The sequence below is a fragment of the Neolamprologus brichardi genome, chromosome 11, assembly GCF_056152115.1.
Source record: "Neolamprologus brichardi isolate AB-2024 chromosome 11, ASM5615211v1, whole genome shotgun sequence".
In the NCBI taxonomy this organism is placed as follows: Eukaryota; Metazoa; Chordata; class Actinopteri; order Cichliformes; family Cichlidae; genus Neolamprologus; species Neolamprologus brichardi.
In genome coordinates this window covers 21,931,160-21,946,591 of record NC_142114.1, presented here as the reverse complement: position 1 = coordinate 21,946,591, position 15,432 = coordinate 21,931,160, and the positions used below count along the sequence as shown (strand labels likewise).

Below are 15,432 nucleotides of genomic sequence, written 5' to 3'. Positions count from 1 at the left end.
GCCGAGAAACTCGGACATCAGCTGCTCATTATTATCCCGTTTCTACAGGATTTCTTCTTTGTGTCGGAATGAAACCAAACATACCCACGTTTATATTTTTAACAAATGCACTTAGTAATACAGAACCATCAGACTTTAAAACTCTGTGCCATGTGAACAAATTAAATTCCTTGAAATCTTCCTTAATCATATGACTTTGAAGCATCGACAAGCTTCTGATGCATATCTGAATGAACAACTCAGCAGACAGACTGGCCATGCTGGCGGCTCAGCCAATTACCAAGACAAAAGAAGCTCCAGAGTATATCTACCCGTGTTGGCCTGTGCCATGCTTCTCTACAAGCTGTTGTTGCATAAAAACTGAACAAGTATTTGGCAACATCATCACACATCAGCACTGAGGCACTTATTGAGTCTGATGAAGACTTATTTATGTAAAGAATGGTTTGGTCAGTATGACGACTAAGTTTCAGTTAAGTAAAGCAGCTGCCCTCTGTGAGCTCATCAGACCTTTTCCCATTAAAGCGAGTAATTAGGTGTGATTAATGTCGACTTTAAGATTGGACTGTATTCCCTCATGTTCCCTTCCAAATTTTATTACGCTTTCAGAGCCTCCCTTCCTCCATTTCTGCTCTTTCACTTAGTTATTTCTAATCTCTCCACGGCAGTTTCTGTCTGGCTCAGTTCTTTTTATTCATCATCGAGAAATCTATGTGTTGAGTCTGTTAAAGCAAAATTGTGGCAAGTGATCGCTCTGATCTACGGTCATCCAGTTTCATCATGTTGCTGAGTGTTATGGAGGGATTGTTTTTGTCTGTTTGTTTGCTAAGAATAAATGCATTATCACAGGTGATGACCCTTTAAGACAGCCGCCCCCAGCCCCCGGGAGTCGTTGTTTGGTACTGGGTTTTATCGGTTTTTATTGTTACTTTTGTATCTTTTATGTTATTAACTCTGTTTTCCTGGGTCTTTTCCTGTGTGTTATGAATAAGTCTTCTTTTTTTTGGTACCAGTACTGGTTTTATTTTGTTGTATTTATCCAGGACACCTTAAATGCCGATCCGTGAAAATATTGTCGGACACAAACTGGTCCCAGTTAGGGACCGCTGCTTTAAGATGACATGAAGAAAATGTACTTTAAGCCATTATTAAAGGAAGATCTTCTTTTAGATCAATTAAAATCACTAAATATTTGATTATGTCAGGTTGGGTTTGATAAATCATTAATAGGTCAGGCAGTTTCTATCATATATGATTATTTTTATATTGATCAATCATGATATTAAGGTTTTCACACATAGTGTAAAATGTCTTAAATTGCAAGGAGATTAAAAAAGAAACCAGAATTATTAAGTAGTGTTTTACCTTTTTTCATTCATGACATTTTCCAAATGTCAAGAATAGATGTGTTAATACGTCCAACAATTCATTGTTTATATTATGCAAACGTATAATGTGATCTTTAAACTGCACTGTGTTCAAGGTGGACTAATGTGTACAGTAAGTAGAAGTGCTGTCATATTAATTATCCTTCACAGAAGCTGAAGTGTGCACATCTTCTCACTAAAGCTCAGCCTTTGGTGATTTTTAAAATTACTGCTCCTTATAGATTAAATCTTCCCCCTGTGATTTTGCTGATGATTGCTACGAAGCCTCTTTAGCATAACTAGAAACATCCACCAGCAATAACTTCTTATTTACCACATTGACGAATCTCCAGAGCCCCACCAGGATGGCGAAATGACTGGATAATATGCACACTCAGGCCTGTGATTCCACATCTCGGATCAAGTTAGTGTGAAATCTCCTGGGTGTTATTGGTAGAGACTGGAGTAATGAGCTGTATGTTATTTTATTTTTTATATGTCGTGGCATGTGCTGCATTTCTCCATCCCCGAACGATTCAGTAGCGTGGATGTTGGCATGTGTAAGCCGAGTGCCACTAAATTGGACAGAGTGCGTAAGAGGAGGGAGCTTGTTATTATTTCTGAAGGGAGGTCGAGATGCTGACAGTCACATGCATACATTGCAGCCTGCCAGTGTGGTGTCAGAAGAAGGAAGAAAGAGCTGTCAGATCTGGACATGATGTCATTTTTCTGACCTGTTAAGAGTACATGGTGAACATAGTACTCCTCAGCCGTCTCAGGTGTGCTGTGGCTCGTCTCTTCTCATGCTCTGAAGAGAAAATAAAAAAAAGTCAGACTTTTGTGGGTTTGTCTAAACTGTAAATATACTGGCGATGTGGGAAATATGTGCATGGGAGCTACTACTACATTTCATATTTTACAATTATTATATCAAAAATGGCATATTTTAGCACAGTAATGGCTATGGTACCTATGATATTTTTGGATCTTGTTAATGTTTATATGTATGGAAGCCCATTTCCGCCACTAAAAAAAAAGTATCCATAACTGGAAATTTCGAGTTATTTTCTCAAAATTTCGACTTATTAACTCGAAATTTGAGTTAGCGCTGCCAATCGGTAATCTACGTGAATGATGTCATTTTCTTGTTACCAGGAAGGATAAGGCGCAGAGGAATGCACACTTAAAACCGGATCGTGAGCTACCAATGTATAAATTGACGCTTTCCAGAGTACGTTTGCTGATAGTAACGCCTTGTGATTCGGCTAATAACGCAAGGATTTAATGTGAAGCCATGCTGAAAATACTCAGCAATTTGTGCATTCATGACTGACTGTAGCATTTGTAGCTGCTGGCTTCAGCGTCCAGGTTACAAGGAAATGACGTCATTCGCGTAGATTACTGATTGGCAGCGCTAACTTGAAATTTCAAGTCAAGTCGAAATTTTGAGAAAATAACTCAATATTTTGAGTTATGGATATTTTTTTTATTTTTTTAAGCGGCGGAAACAAGCTTCCATATATGTGCACAGATTTGTGCTATAAATCTTCATTCTCACGTTGCAGAGAGAGATGTGTACTTGTGATGTCAGTACCCTCACATTTGTTTCAGGTCCCCTGCTGTTAGCTTATGTAACAGATAATTATGACTAATGATTCTAATTGATAATGTAGTAGCGTTGCATCCAAGTAGTGTCAGAATTGTATTAATAACACTCTGCCCTTGTTTTCTAGTCAGTGCTCTCTGTAGCAAACACTAAATAGTGGGTGGGTGAGTGATTGAACACACGGACAATCCAAGCACAAGCTTAGTCTTGTTTATTTTGCAGTTTTTTCCCCCTCTGCCCTTGTTTAGTTTTGTGGTTGCTTGCTGTGAGCCTAGTAGGGGTTGTTTCAGTAGCAGTGAAGCAATGAGTGTTTTCTTCAAACTGTGGTGGAAGCTGAACAAGCGTGCCTCACCCCAAAACATCCAAGAAGAAAAAAACAATTCCTCAAATCTCCCTAAAGTCTTTTCTGTCAGCTCGAGATATCGGCATTAGCTTGAGGTCTCACTTTCATTACATCCAAATCAAATTTGCAGCTGCATAAAGCACGGCGTCGAGAAAATAGCCAAAGTGTATTTATACGAGTGTCGTTATAATCCAGATGTAATTGACTTTTTGGTAGAATGAGCGCAGATACATTGCACATTGTTGTTGCTGTTAATCTTTTGAACCTCGGTCCGGAGGCCAGAAAGAGTTTGTGCTGCCAGTCCAGATACAGTTTCAGACACATGGGATGCACTCCTTTCACAGAGCAGAGAAAGTTTGGTGAGAGACTAGAAGAGAATGAGCAACTTCATCAAGTATTTCAGAGACTGCCAGCAGCGTCCCACCAAGTACTGAACAATGCGGTGTATCTACTGTGTACACATGTGCAACACAGAGCGAAACCTGAGAGAAATGTGTGGTAACTTTTATTACCAGAGAAAAAAAGGTGTTGACTGAGTTCAACTTTGCAAATGCCTCAGGCAAATATAGAGCGCTTGTGTAGGTTGTTATTCTAAAATATTTTAAGCTAACAAAGATATTCTGACTATTTTATTCATTTTCATAATGACAGTTCTTAACTTGGAGATGTCATCACATTGTTGAAAAAGACAAGCGGTGTTCCCCACCATATTTTTAATCTCAAGGCTTGTAAACCAGTCTGTTTTTAATCAGTTGTTCGTGGGTTATTTTCCAAATGCGCGCTCACATTTGAGGACAAGAAAAAGTGACATTAGTTGGTAATGAGGAGACCTGGAGCAAGGTTGTTGTTTACCTCCAGAGAGCTGTTTTTTGACCCCCGCTGACACCCTGTCTGGACTAAATTAGACACAACTTGCTTCTAGTCATGAAGGCGTCTGAGGAAAAAAAACGGTGTCATTTGCAATGCCGAGGGACGGTTCGGTAAAGATGCCGTGCCCCTAAGCTGAGGTCAAGCTGAGCTGACATTCTGTCCCAGGATGCGCAGGGCAAAGGACGTTTTGCGTGGGTAGTTCATCATTACGGATATTTACCAGCACATTTTGTATCATTCATGCACTTTTTCCCAGTGGAGCCATTTCGCATAGCCAACCGCTGACACTGGATTCTGGCTACTACAGCGGGAAAAGGGTTGGCTTAGTTTCACAAGCTCTGATTTACATGTAGGCATTCTTTAAAAATAGTATTGAATATCTTAGATGTTAATATGGAAAGATCTCTGGAATATTAAGACTTTTTTTGAAAAGTGTAAAGAGGTTGCACTGTAATGTCTTAATAAACACAAAGTCTATGACTATGTAATAATGACAGACTCACAAAAAATGTTCATATTTCAGTTTGCCTCAGCTCTACATAAGCAGCACCTGTTTTCAGCTTAAAGGCTGCAATAAACATGGTGCACACCACCGACACGGCACCACACTGCAGGTAGACAAAGTGTGCAACAAGCTGGTGATCATAGCAATTCACATATTTGATAAGAGGGTGATCAGATAAGATAGGAGGAAAGCAGTATAAAGGTGGTGTCTTTATAAATAATTCAGAAACCAAATTTTGTATAAAAAATAACTTAGAGCAAGGAAGTCGCTGGACGTTAGCTTTAATTAAATTTTCATGCTACTAAAAAGACATGCTGAAAAAAATAAATATATAATTGGTGTGTTAATTAGCTGTCTTAATGGCCTAATCTGCATAACTCGATGTTAATGTATATATCAGCATGAATACGCTGAAGCATTAAGCAGCTCAAATAGCTCTTTGTTTTTTTCCTGGCAGTTTGGGAGTTAGCAGCCGCTGAGGAAAAAGTGAAGGATGTGTCTCAGTCAGCAAGGCCAAATACAGTGGGAGGTATATGATGAGAGACAGAGGCAGACAGTTAGACACAGAGTCAGGAGGAAGGAAGATGGACTGCAGCAGGCTGAATAATAACAGCAGAGAGAGAGTAGAGCAAAGTCCCATGAGACCAAAGCATTATCATAGAAGACTCTGTGGGGGAGCTACTGCAGCCCCCAGGAAAGAGCAGAGACCTGTGCACGCAAGAGTTATGTGCGTGCGTGTGCATTTGTGTGGGGAGACGGCATCAAAAGACAGAGATGAAGCTCTGAAAATAGACAGATGCGGAGAGACCAATATTCTCTGATGGTGGCGTGATGGGTTGGGTTATAATTCAGCCGTAATTTATCTCCGTGGCAGTATTTGATGAATTATTCACCACGCTGTTGATTTACAAGTTTATGCATTTAGTGGAGATGTTTTACGATACGAGTGCATCCTCTCTTTCGTGTGTACACATGATGTTCAAGGTGAAGTTGGATGTGCATTAATTACTCAGGTTAAAAAGAATTTTCAAAGAAATAAAATGATGAAACTTAAAACATTAGCCAATAATATTCTCTGACTGTTTAATCACATTTTATTGGTCTGCAACTGGGATTAATTATTTACTGAGGCTATCCCCAGTTTGTACAAATGCATGATGGGAGTGTAACAAGTAGGGCTGTTCGATATAACGATATATATTGGATGACGATATAAAAACATCTATCGTTTCATTTTACGCTATTGTTTATTTCATGGTGTCGCAAAATAAACTGTTTACAGCAATATTTTTTCATCGTTTTGATGGTCACTGTAGTGGCTATATTAATTTCTTAAAGTTCTCTCTTTCTCTTCTATTTAATATAACCACACTACAGACAGACAAGCCTTTGTTTTTATGCGTTGTCGTTAGCAACAACGACGGTAAAACCACCGCGTGTCCGCTTGTTCCACATAAACCTTTCACAATAAAGCTCAAGATCCTGTTGGGACTTTTCAAAATAAACTGAATCACGTGAAAGATGCAGAGTATTTACGGATGAGAAGCAAAAAACAGCCGTCAGGTGCTAAAAAATAAACCTTAGACTCAAACGTTAGAACAGGCTTTTCCCCGCAGCACGCCGTGTAATAAATACTCACAAAGAAAACGGCGGCCGTTACAACTTATGTCTAAAAATGTATCGTTTCATGCAACAGTTAAAACACTCGACTCCAGGTATGCGACGCCCAGCTGTTAAACAGTTAAAACACTCGACTCCAGGTATGCGACGAACAGCTGGAAACACTTCCCGCAAGTCGAGCTGCCCGAGATTCACAGAATTTACAGAAAATGTTACATTTTTGTGATTTATATTGTTATCGGACGATGGATGTCTTAATATCGGGATATGAGATTTTGGTCATATCGCACAGCCCTAGTAACAAGAGGGCTAAAAGTTGACGTATCACAGGTGATGACCGTTACTGGCTAATATCTGTCAGTTAAAATTCGGTTTCAAAAACTGAGAAAGGCTTTTTCATTTCAAACTATTGCGATGTAAAAAAAGCTTCCAGAATAAAAGAAAATCTGTTCTTGTGCCTGAATAGTTTTGTAACTTTGATTAGTGTGGGAGTAAGAAATGGGAAGGTCAGGCTCTTGAAATGTACTCATCTACTGTAATGTTAAAAAACAAATCACTGAATTCATTATGTAAGCCTCTTTTAGGAATAGTTATGTGAAAAAAGCCAATATTTGTGAGCAATATTATACAATTAACTTTATTATTATGCTGATTTCACCCACCTAAGTATTGCGCTGAGTGGGCTCATTTTTTTGTGAAGTCGCTATTTTGGCTTGAATTTTAGAGCTCCCTTTATGTCAGAGAAAGCTGTTTAGCATGCTCCACAGGGTTGCGGGTAGGGTCATTAACGCTAATGTTGTAGACTGCTCTCACAACTTGGACACTGATCAAGACTATAATTACTGTACAATATTTAAAAAAAAGAAAAGAAATAGAAAACGCAGGCGCAGCTCGATGTCCTAAAAGCAGCTAGTTGGAGAGGAGCAGCAGAGGCAGCAGCTTTAACAGTATGTAAGAGCCAGGGAGATTAGAGTGAAAATTGATGATTTCTGTATCTGTATTTTAATTAGCAATGTTAAGTTCAATCCCAGCCAGCATGTGTGAATCACCAGCTTTGGTAGGAGAGGCAATCGTCTCTTTCCATCCTTGGCTTATCAGGTCATTTTGTCTGTCACATCAGCCCGATTTGGCGTTAGCATGTAGCAGTCAGTCAGAATCTGGATGGCGGCAATGCTAACAGACATTTGCCCAGTGACAATGATGCCTCTTTATTAGCAGTAAATTATTACATTAACATTTGAGCAGGACACAACTGGGCAATAGTCTAGTCAGCTCCTTGGCACACAGCAGCACAGTGGCCATGCCAATCAGGCTCGTATCCCAAGCAAATCTGGGCTGAGTAGGACAGAAATCTTTGCTTTGACTGTTGAATACACATCAATAGAGAAGGAGAGAGCACCACCAGCAACACTGCATTGTATGTACCCCAATGAGTCATTCTGTTCCTTATTTTCTTTTCCTGTCGAGGCTCCTCCTCCATAAAAATTACATTAGCTAGTATAATTAGTTTTTCTCCCAGTAGTACACATTTTAAATAGTTACAGCGTTGGTAAAAGCAGTTGCTTATTTAAATGAGCTTTCATTCTCTATTCTCTGCCACAAGTTAAGGAGAAAGAGGAGCACACACAGATCATCCACATAATTGAAACCACCTGCACCCTGCACATCGCTAATACAGCCACAACATGGCTGGACATGGATAGAAATGTTGACAGATGTTGGGGGGGGAATGGTTAGTTGTAATGCAAAACTTTTTAGGTGGATGATACCTAATGAATGATGGCACTGTGGGATCCCCCCTGGTTTTTGTACTACTTTTAAAGTCCTAAATAGCCACCTTATAGTTTAGCTAGTAGCTAGTTTAGCAACATACATCTTTAATATATTATTTTAGCAAAAAGCAGGCTTGAAAAATTTTTTTAGAAAACCTGAGCATCCCATTTAGGGAACACAACAAGTGTCCATTTGAGTAACTTCTACTTTATAGCTTTATAGTTGCCAGATTTTGGATGGCAGGTGACAAATTATGCATCAAGAACATTGAGGTTCCTTAAGAGAACATTGCATGGTAATGCGCTATTTTGGCTGTATGAGGGTTACTCGCGTAACTCCTGATGGTCTGTGTTATTTACTTAATCTGTCAGTGATTTATATTTTGTGGCTGATTGGTTTATATCTTGAACATCAACTGTATATATTAGATTTGGTGTGAAGAAGCAGTGCGTTAATGGTACTTTAAAGCTCCACATTTGTTTTCACTGATAAGCATTCTTCAGAAAGTCGCTTACTTTTCACTGCGGCAGGTTGAGAAGAACTAACAGAGAAAATGCAGACAAGCTTTTTAACTTGATGGCAATGGTGATGAAAACTTCTGTGTTTTTCTCTGACAGCCTTGTGTTGACTCCTAATTAGACCCTCAACTTGAGCACCATGAAGAGAGACAAGGCGGGGAAAAGAATAAAAACAGGTGTCATCCACTTATCCAGATTTTCTGGTTGTGCTTGCGGGGCAGCTTTAATGCTTGCTGCATCGTATATAAACGTACCTCCAGGATAAGCAGCGCGTGTAAATTGAGCTTTATGACATTGCTTTAAGTGTTTTAGTCATAAAAGATACTTCTTTTGGGTTAGATTTGAGAATCCCCTCTTCTTTTATTAGGATTCATCTACTGCTTCATTGAGATAAGTCATCTGAACTGGAATATATAATGAAAAACTAAATAATTCTCTTTGAGCAAACATAGCAGGAAGGGAGGACATTTGCCTCCATTATTTGGGATGAGGGGAGAGTGGAGGGAGGAAAGATCATCATTAACAGGTAATAATTTAACACTAATTCCTAATCCCATTTTCAAAGCCTAAAACACAAAACACATTCACACAATTCAGCCAACTTTGTTTTAGCATAAATATTGAACAACTGATTTAATCACAGGCACAGAAATTAGAGGACTTTGGTCTTTGTTTAGTGTGAAGTTCATTAGAATTGTGCAAAGAAACGGGGATATTTCAATAATTCAGTTTCCCCACATTAGCTGGTGTGTTTGTCCAGTTAACAGCCAAACACAGAGCTTTAATAGCTTGTGAAAGCTAATAATTTTATGCTTTAATGTGGAATCTAACTTTGATAATAAATAAAAGAAAAGCATTCAGCTTCTCCGGTGGACAAATGACTGTGTAAATCTTGTAAAAAGACAAATTTTCAGGCCTTATGCCCCAGTGAACATCATACGCAGATTTGGTTTGCTTCAAAGAAATTCGTGTCTTAATGGTAAACCCGTTTGAAAGTCAGCCTCACAATCAGATCCAGTCAGTTGTACCTCCACCCGTTTGTACATTAATGAGGAAATTTGAGACATATACAAGCAACCTTTCAGAGGACACTGTTTTTAATCTTCTTTCTTCTTGTCTTACTTACACCGTGATGATTGAATCGCTTTGTCAGTGTGAGTTTTACTGTTTCGTTTACGTTCTCGGAGCCTTAGGGTTTGCCTTTTAAGTTGATTTAACAATGAGGCACATTTGAAGGTTAGGTTGCCCCGTTTGCAGTAAGACGCAGGGCTTGCAAGTAGCTGTTCCTGAAAAATAAATCAGATTCAAATGCAGAAATCAACAAGCCAATTGAGTAGAAAAATTGCCTAGGGGCTTGTTTTTTTATTTTTTATTTTATGTAAATGTGCGTTAGGTATATCTTCAAATTGGTATGAATGCCTTCCTAACTGATTTATTGAGTCTTCTAGGACTTAAAGTCTGACTGGCAAAACCTTTGTCAGCACTGTATGTCCTCTCTCACTGTACCTTCTGCCGGTCTTGCTGAGAGCTACAATCACTAGTGATAAATAGACACTCCATTCCTAATCACTGCCATTGTAGTGCCATTACTGAATGGGCCACTCATTTCAGGGTTGGCAAGATAGCTCAGTTGTCCTGCCAGAGGCACTGGTGCTTTGTCTCAGAAAATGTCACCAGTGTGCAGAGTTTTCAAACGGAGCCAGCGTCATGCTGTTGTAGAATCAGAATCGTAGAGTTTTACAAAAGGAACTTATCAAATAAAACAAACAAAAACGGTACAGTATTTTTGCAAAATGTACTTCCCTTGCCTGTAAAGACCTATATTGTTTGTAAATGTAAATGGACACTGACTGTGACCTTGAAATTTTTAAACCCAATGTTGCAAGGCGTTGAGGAACTGGGTTCAAATGGCTCACAGTAGCAATTTTCAACATCCAATCCAGGTTGTATCTGTGTTTTACACGGTCCCTGAAGGTTCCATTAGAATCTTCAGAACATTTTCATGTTTGTGCATGTGCATGAATGAATGAATGAATCTGGACTCTGAAAAGAATGGATGGATCGATGGAATATTTTGTTGACGTGTCAAACAAACACGGTGGTTATAAATATTAATTATGTATTTATGTGAAGTACGACATAAACAGGATTAAAAATATGCATTTTTAAAGAGATGCATATAGAGATAAATAAAAGCATAGTACAGATGCCACTGACTCCTTAACTCAATTCTAGCAAATTGCCCTTTCTGCCACCAAATTGCAGTTTCCTTATCAACCACGCTCGAGCTAGCAATTTCCTTCTCAATGGGTCTCCAAGTCAAGGAGTACCATTCTGCTTTAACCTTCAGCTGGCACAAGAGGCAGTAATTATAGTGACATACTGAGCAGTACCTCTTATTTCATATTTCATTTGGAAAATAAAATATAATGTGCATATTTCATCTTGAAATTGCAACATAGCAACAAGTCCTCTTGTTTTATTTTTATAAAAAAAAGAAAGGAGAAAAGTAAAAACAAACACATGTTTTATTGTATTGTGTGATAAGACTGCCCAGCAGTAGATAAAGCTGGATATAGATCAAGACATTCATTTGTGTCTCTACTCCTACGGAGAAAATTGAAAAACGCCCAGAGTATATTAAAAGCAAACAGTAGTGTAGAATGAGGACTGTTGAACAGAAAGTACAGTTTTGTTTGCTTTGTCTGTTTGCGATACTCTTAAGAGAAAATCAGAACAAGGCTGGCTGCTAATGAAAGCTGAGGAAAATTACCATGGGATCGGAACTGCACAATCTGCTCCATACTGTGAAGTCATCCCGCTGTACGTTTCCACATCTGTATGACAAAAGAGTCAACATATACTCGCCGTTTCTTTTTCTGGAACGGTTCTCCTAGCAGTTGAAACATTACAGGATAAATATCTGTACAGTAATCTGTAGACTTGGTCCAAAAATAATAAAATAAAAAATTTGAAACAGAATAGAATTCAATTTTTGAGACTCTAAGTGACCAAAAAAAATGTAAGAGGAGAAACTGATGGCACAATATTACAGCAGAGGTTCTTGAATAAAATCCAGCTTGAACCAAACTTGCTCCCTACTAATCAATACTGCCTTGTGGTTGCAAGAGACTTTCAGACAAAAGAGGAAACAAAACACCGGGGAACACGATTACATGGCTTTGACTTTCTAGCCTGACTTTTTGAGTCTGCCCTGGCTCTAGTCGTTGATTTCTTTGGAGAGAAAAACTCCATTACAACCGAGAGAGAGGAAGAAAGAGCACGGGGAGCTTTGTAGTTCAAGAGCTTTCCTTATTAGCACAGAGATAACCTGTATGTGGAAATGACTTGGGTGGATTTTTGAATTATTTTAAAAGTGCCACGGAAGTTTGTGCATTACTTGAATTGCAAACATTACAAACACTTAATCTAGTGTTGTTTAAGTGTGCGTTCATATTAATGCCTCCCACAATTTTTATTGATTCATCATCTCTGTTTGATGCTGTCAAAATGTTATGAATACAATTAATTTCACTAATGAGAAATACGAAGGCTAACCAATCAGTCAAAAGAGGTTTTGCAGTTTTGTCACATCATCGCTTAGCAACCACTTTTGCTGTTTCCATGGGGATTGACTAAAAAACTGCCTTTATGTAAATAATAACACTTTGAGTCGCTTTGAAGTGGATTTTTTTTTTCTTTTTTATACTTTTATTTTCTAAAACTGTAGAATTGAGCTGTCTCAAATGTTTTGTTATTTCAGTGTTGTTTTTGTCAAATTAATGCCTGAATGCTTCAGCCATTCAGAGAGATTTGGTACTAGACTGTATAGAGATGGACAACATGAAAGCTCGAGCGCGTGAGACAATTATTTTATTAGATTTTAATAGATATCCATAGTGGAGGTTCACGACAGTTTCAACTATGAGGTGGCAAGTGCTCGTTATCATAGCTAACATGCGTACATGTAAGTATTGCTTTTCTTGACTCACTATGTCTATACCAAAACCTAGCCATGCTAATTTGTTCAGTATTCTTGTGGGTAAAGTTTAGTGAGTCATCATTCAGATGGATGTTTGGAGATGTTGCCAAGATGGCTGCTGAGTGACAAGACTTACTTCTGGAAGGATTTTTGTGTTTTTGCTGTTGTTGTTTCCAGACTGACTCTGTTTAGTGGTTGCAGGGTTGCATGGTAATGGCAGTCCCAGGTTAGTGGATATGTTGATTAAAGTGCATGTGTTTTCACACGTTATTATTGGTTAGTATGGTTTAGGTCAGTTCGAGTTTAGTGACATACATTTACATTTTATTTTTATGTTAGAGTTAGAGTAACAATGATAATCCAGGTTGGGTTTGCTTCTATTAATAAGCACAGTGTAGTCTGTGTACTTTAATCCTCTCAGCCATTAGCCTCTCTTTTATCCAACAAGCATTTAAATATTTATTATTACCGTAAGCTACTACCTAATGCATCAGGTCGATGCTTGAAAATGGCAACAGCAACAAAACAAAAACACTATCAACTCCTGTTTTGCATGTGCTAAAGCATTCGGTTTGCATAGTGGCATCTGCCTCTTTTTTGTGGGAACAAAAACATTAAATTTATTTATTTAATTATTATTTAATTCATTGTTTATTGGTCACCGAGTACAAAGACTTTTAAAGATGAACCACGGCTGTTGAATTCAGATGAAGTGGCCATGGTCACAACCCAATTTGCCTTGTGTTAATCCAGTATGACTCCTCTTATGCACTCACTCAGAATAACACAACGCAACGGCATTGCCTATTAGAAATTGCTTTTTTCTGCTGAGATATAACCACAGTTGTAATTTATTGTGATTATCTATGGTCCTTGTAAATAGAAGTCTCAAGAAATTAAGTTATGCTCCTGGTTATGCCATCTTTACATTTATTTTTTTTCTTCTTAAACTGGCAGTTGTGTGAGTATACCAGAGGGGAAGTTCAACTTAGCCACACTTTTGTTGCATTAGCTGGCTTGAAAAAAAAAAAACTTAAAATAAGTAAGTAATAAGTAAAATAAGTATCACAATGGTGGTTATCAACTTTTTCTGTGAAGTCGGGCTTTCTGCTTCAGGCTCTGTAAGATCACATGACTCTGCTTCTGCACAAATTGAGTGCCGCCTACTCTTTTCAGAGATGTCGTCAAGTGGTGATGATGAAATTGTGATAAAAATGTAAAAAGGAAATTAAAAATAGAACTGTAAAGTGCCAAACTGCTGCAAGAAGGACCAGAGACCGATGCTGCAGAAACTGTTAACCTTGGAATTTAGTACACAGAGCAGTAAAAACAAGCATTTTAATTAAGCCGATTGTTTTAGCACTGAGTGCGCTCTCAGTGCTGCTGTTCGTTCTAATGTGACCGCTACACATTAGAGCTCTGAAACTTTAAAGTGCATACATTTAAAGTCCCCTAACCTAATGAAGTAGTTGTGGAAATCACTTTAGTTTGTTGGCAGATGAAAATTACAGTGTTCTAGTAGCTGGTGTTTAAGAAACTTAGCACCAGGTTAGAATCAAGTATAAATATGTGCACATTCCAGTGACAATGTGGTGTACAGTTTAGCTTAATGCAGTCTAGCTCATTAACCCATTAATCTCACTTCTTAGTACACCACTCAGGAAAACCTCAGACTCTCCAGTAAACATCTTCATGCATTAAAGAATCTGAAAATCTATTAAACAACCAAGAAATGCTGATCTGCACACGTGAACATAATAAATATTCACATGACCCAGAGACTTTATGCCGTGTGAAATATTAAAATATTTATCTTCCCATCTGACTACACTACTCCAAAGACATCTCAGAGAGCAATAAAGCTACCACATAGCTCAGTTATTGAATGAAGTAAAACCATGAGTGGAGTAAAAAACAGTTCATGATGTCTTTAGTGTGTTTTTTTCCCCCCCGTACAGCCACTTTACCCCCGACTGAGGACTTAAATATGACATTTGACAATTTGATCTCTCTCTCTTGGTTCAACAGAACGGCGAGGCATCACTGTTTGAGGTGAACATCCGTTACGTCGGCGGGTTGCTGTCGGCGTACTACTTGACAGGGGAGGAGGTAAGATTAATAGATGTCTGTTATCCCTCTACTCTAGCGAGATCTGCTGCTTCCTTTATCTCACACCAGGCCTGCAGTTTGAATGATGAACAGGCTGCCTCTGAGGGTGACAGCATTTGTGCACATCAGTGTGTTTGGGTGTATTTATGTGTCACTGCTGTGCAAGCATAAAATTATCTTGGGCCATTTCAGCATTTTCATGTTTTTGACTTTTCTGTTGTTTGGAATGGGAAAAAAAACGTCTGTGTAAGATATATAGGTAAGGGTTTGGATATGTACTCATCCTCACCAGTTTTATGTTGTTTTTTTAAAGGACCTGGTTGGTTTATACATATTTTTCACTGGATGTCAGCACATGTCCAACTTGTCTGCACCTCATGGTAATCTAGGCCTTATTTTGACAATCAAATAATCTTTCATCAAATTCTAAAAAATGACATCTTTAAAAAAAAAATGCATCACATTTAGTCATTTCCAGCTTTAAACAATCACATTCAAATTAATTTTGAACTGGAGCTGTTTAGTTTGTAGACATATAGATATTTCTGAGCTATAGACACAAAAAATGTAAAGAAACCTCACTTGCATATGAGAACGAGGGTTTGAAGAAGTAGCAGATGTAAAATGTATGGCTTGTAAGCTGCATTGAGCATAAAATTAATTAGTATCATATTATGGTAATGTGAGTTTTAATGAAGGCTTCATGTCAAATTCATCTGTGAATTTACTAGACTGACTA

At 38.3% G+C, this 15,432-nt stretch overlaps 1 protein-coding gene across 2 annotated transcripts in view; it reads left to right on the top strand.

Annotated features, from left to right (window-relative positions):
- The window catches only part of LOC102787069 (mannosyl-oligosaccharide 1,2-alpha-mannosidase IA), a 192,029-nt gene that overhangs the window by 113,630 nt on the left and 62,967 nt on the right, over positions 1 to 15,432 (top strand). For both annotated transcript variants that reach the window (XM_087848343.1, XM_087848344.1), the window contains exon 4: positions 14,613 to 14,693. In XM_087848343.1, the coding sequence (XP_087704469.1) occupies positions 14,613 to 14,693 (81 nt within the window). The remainder of the gene's footprint in view (positions 1 to 14,612; positions 14,694 to 15,432) is intronic.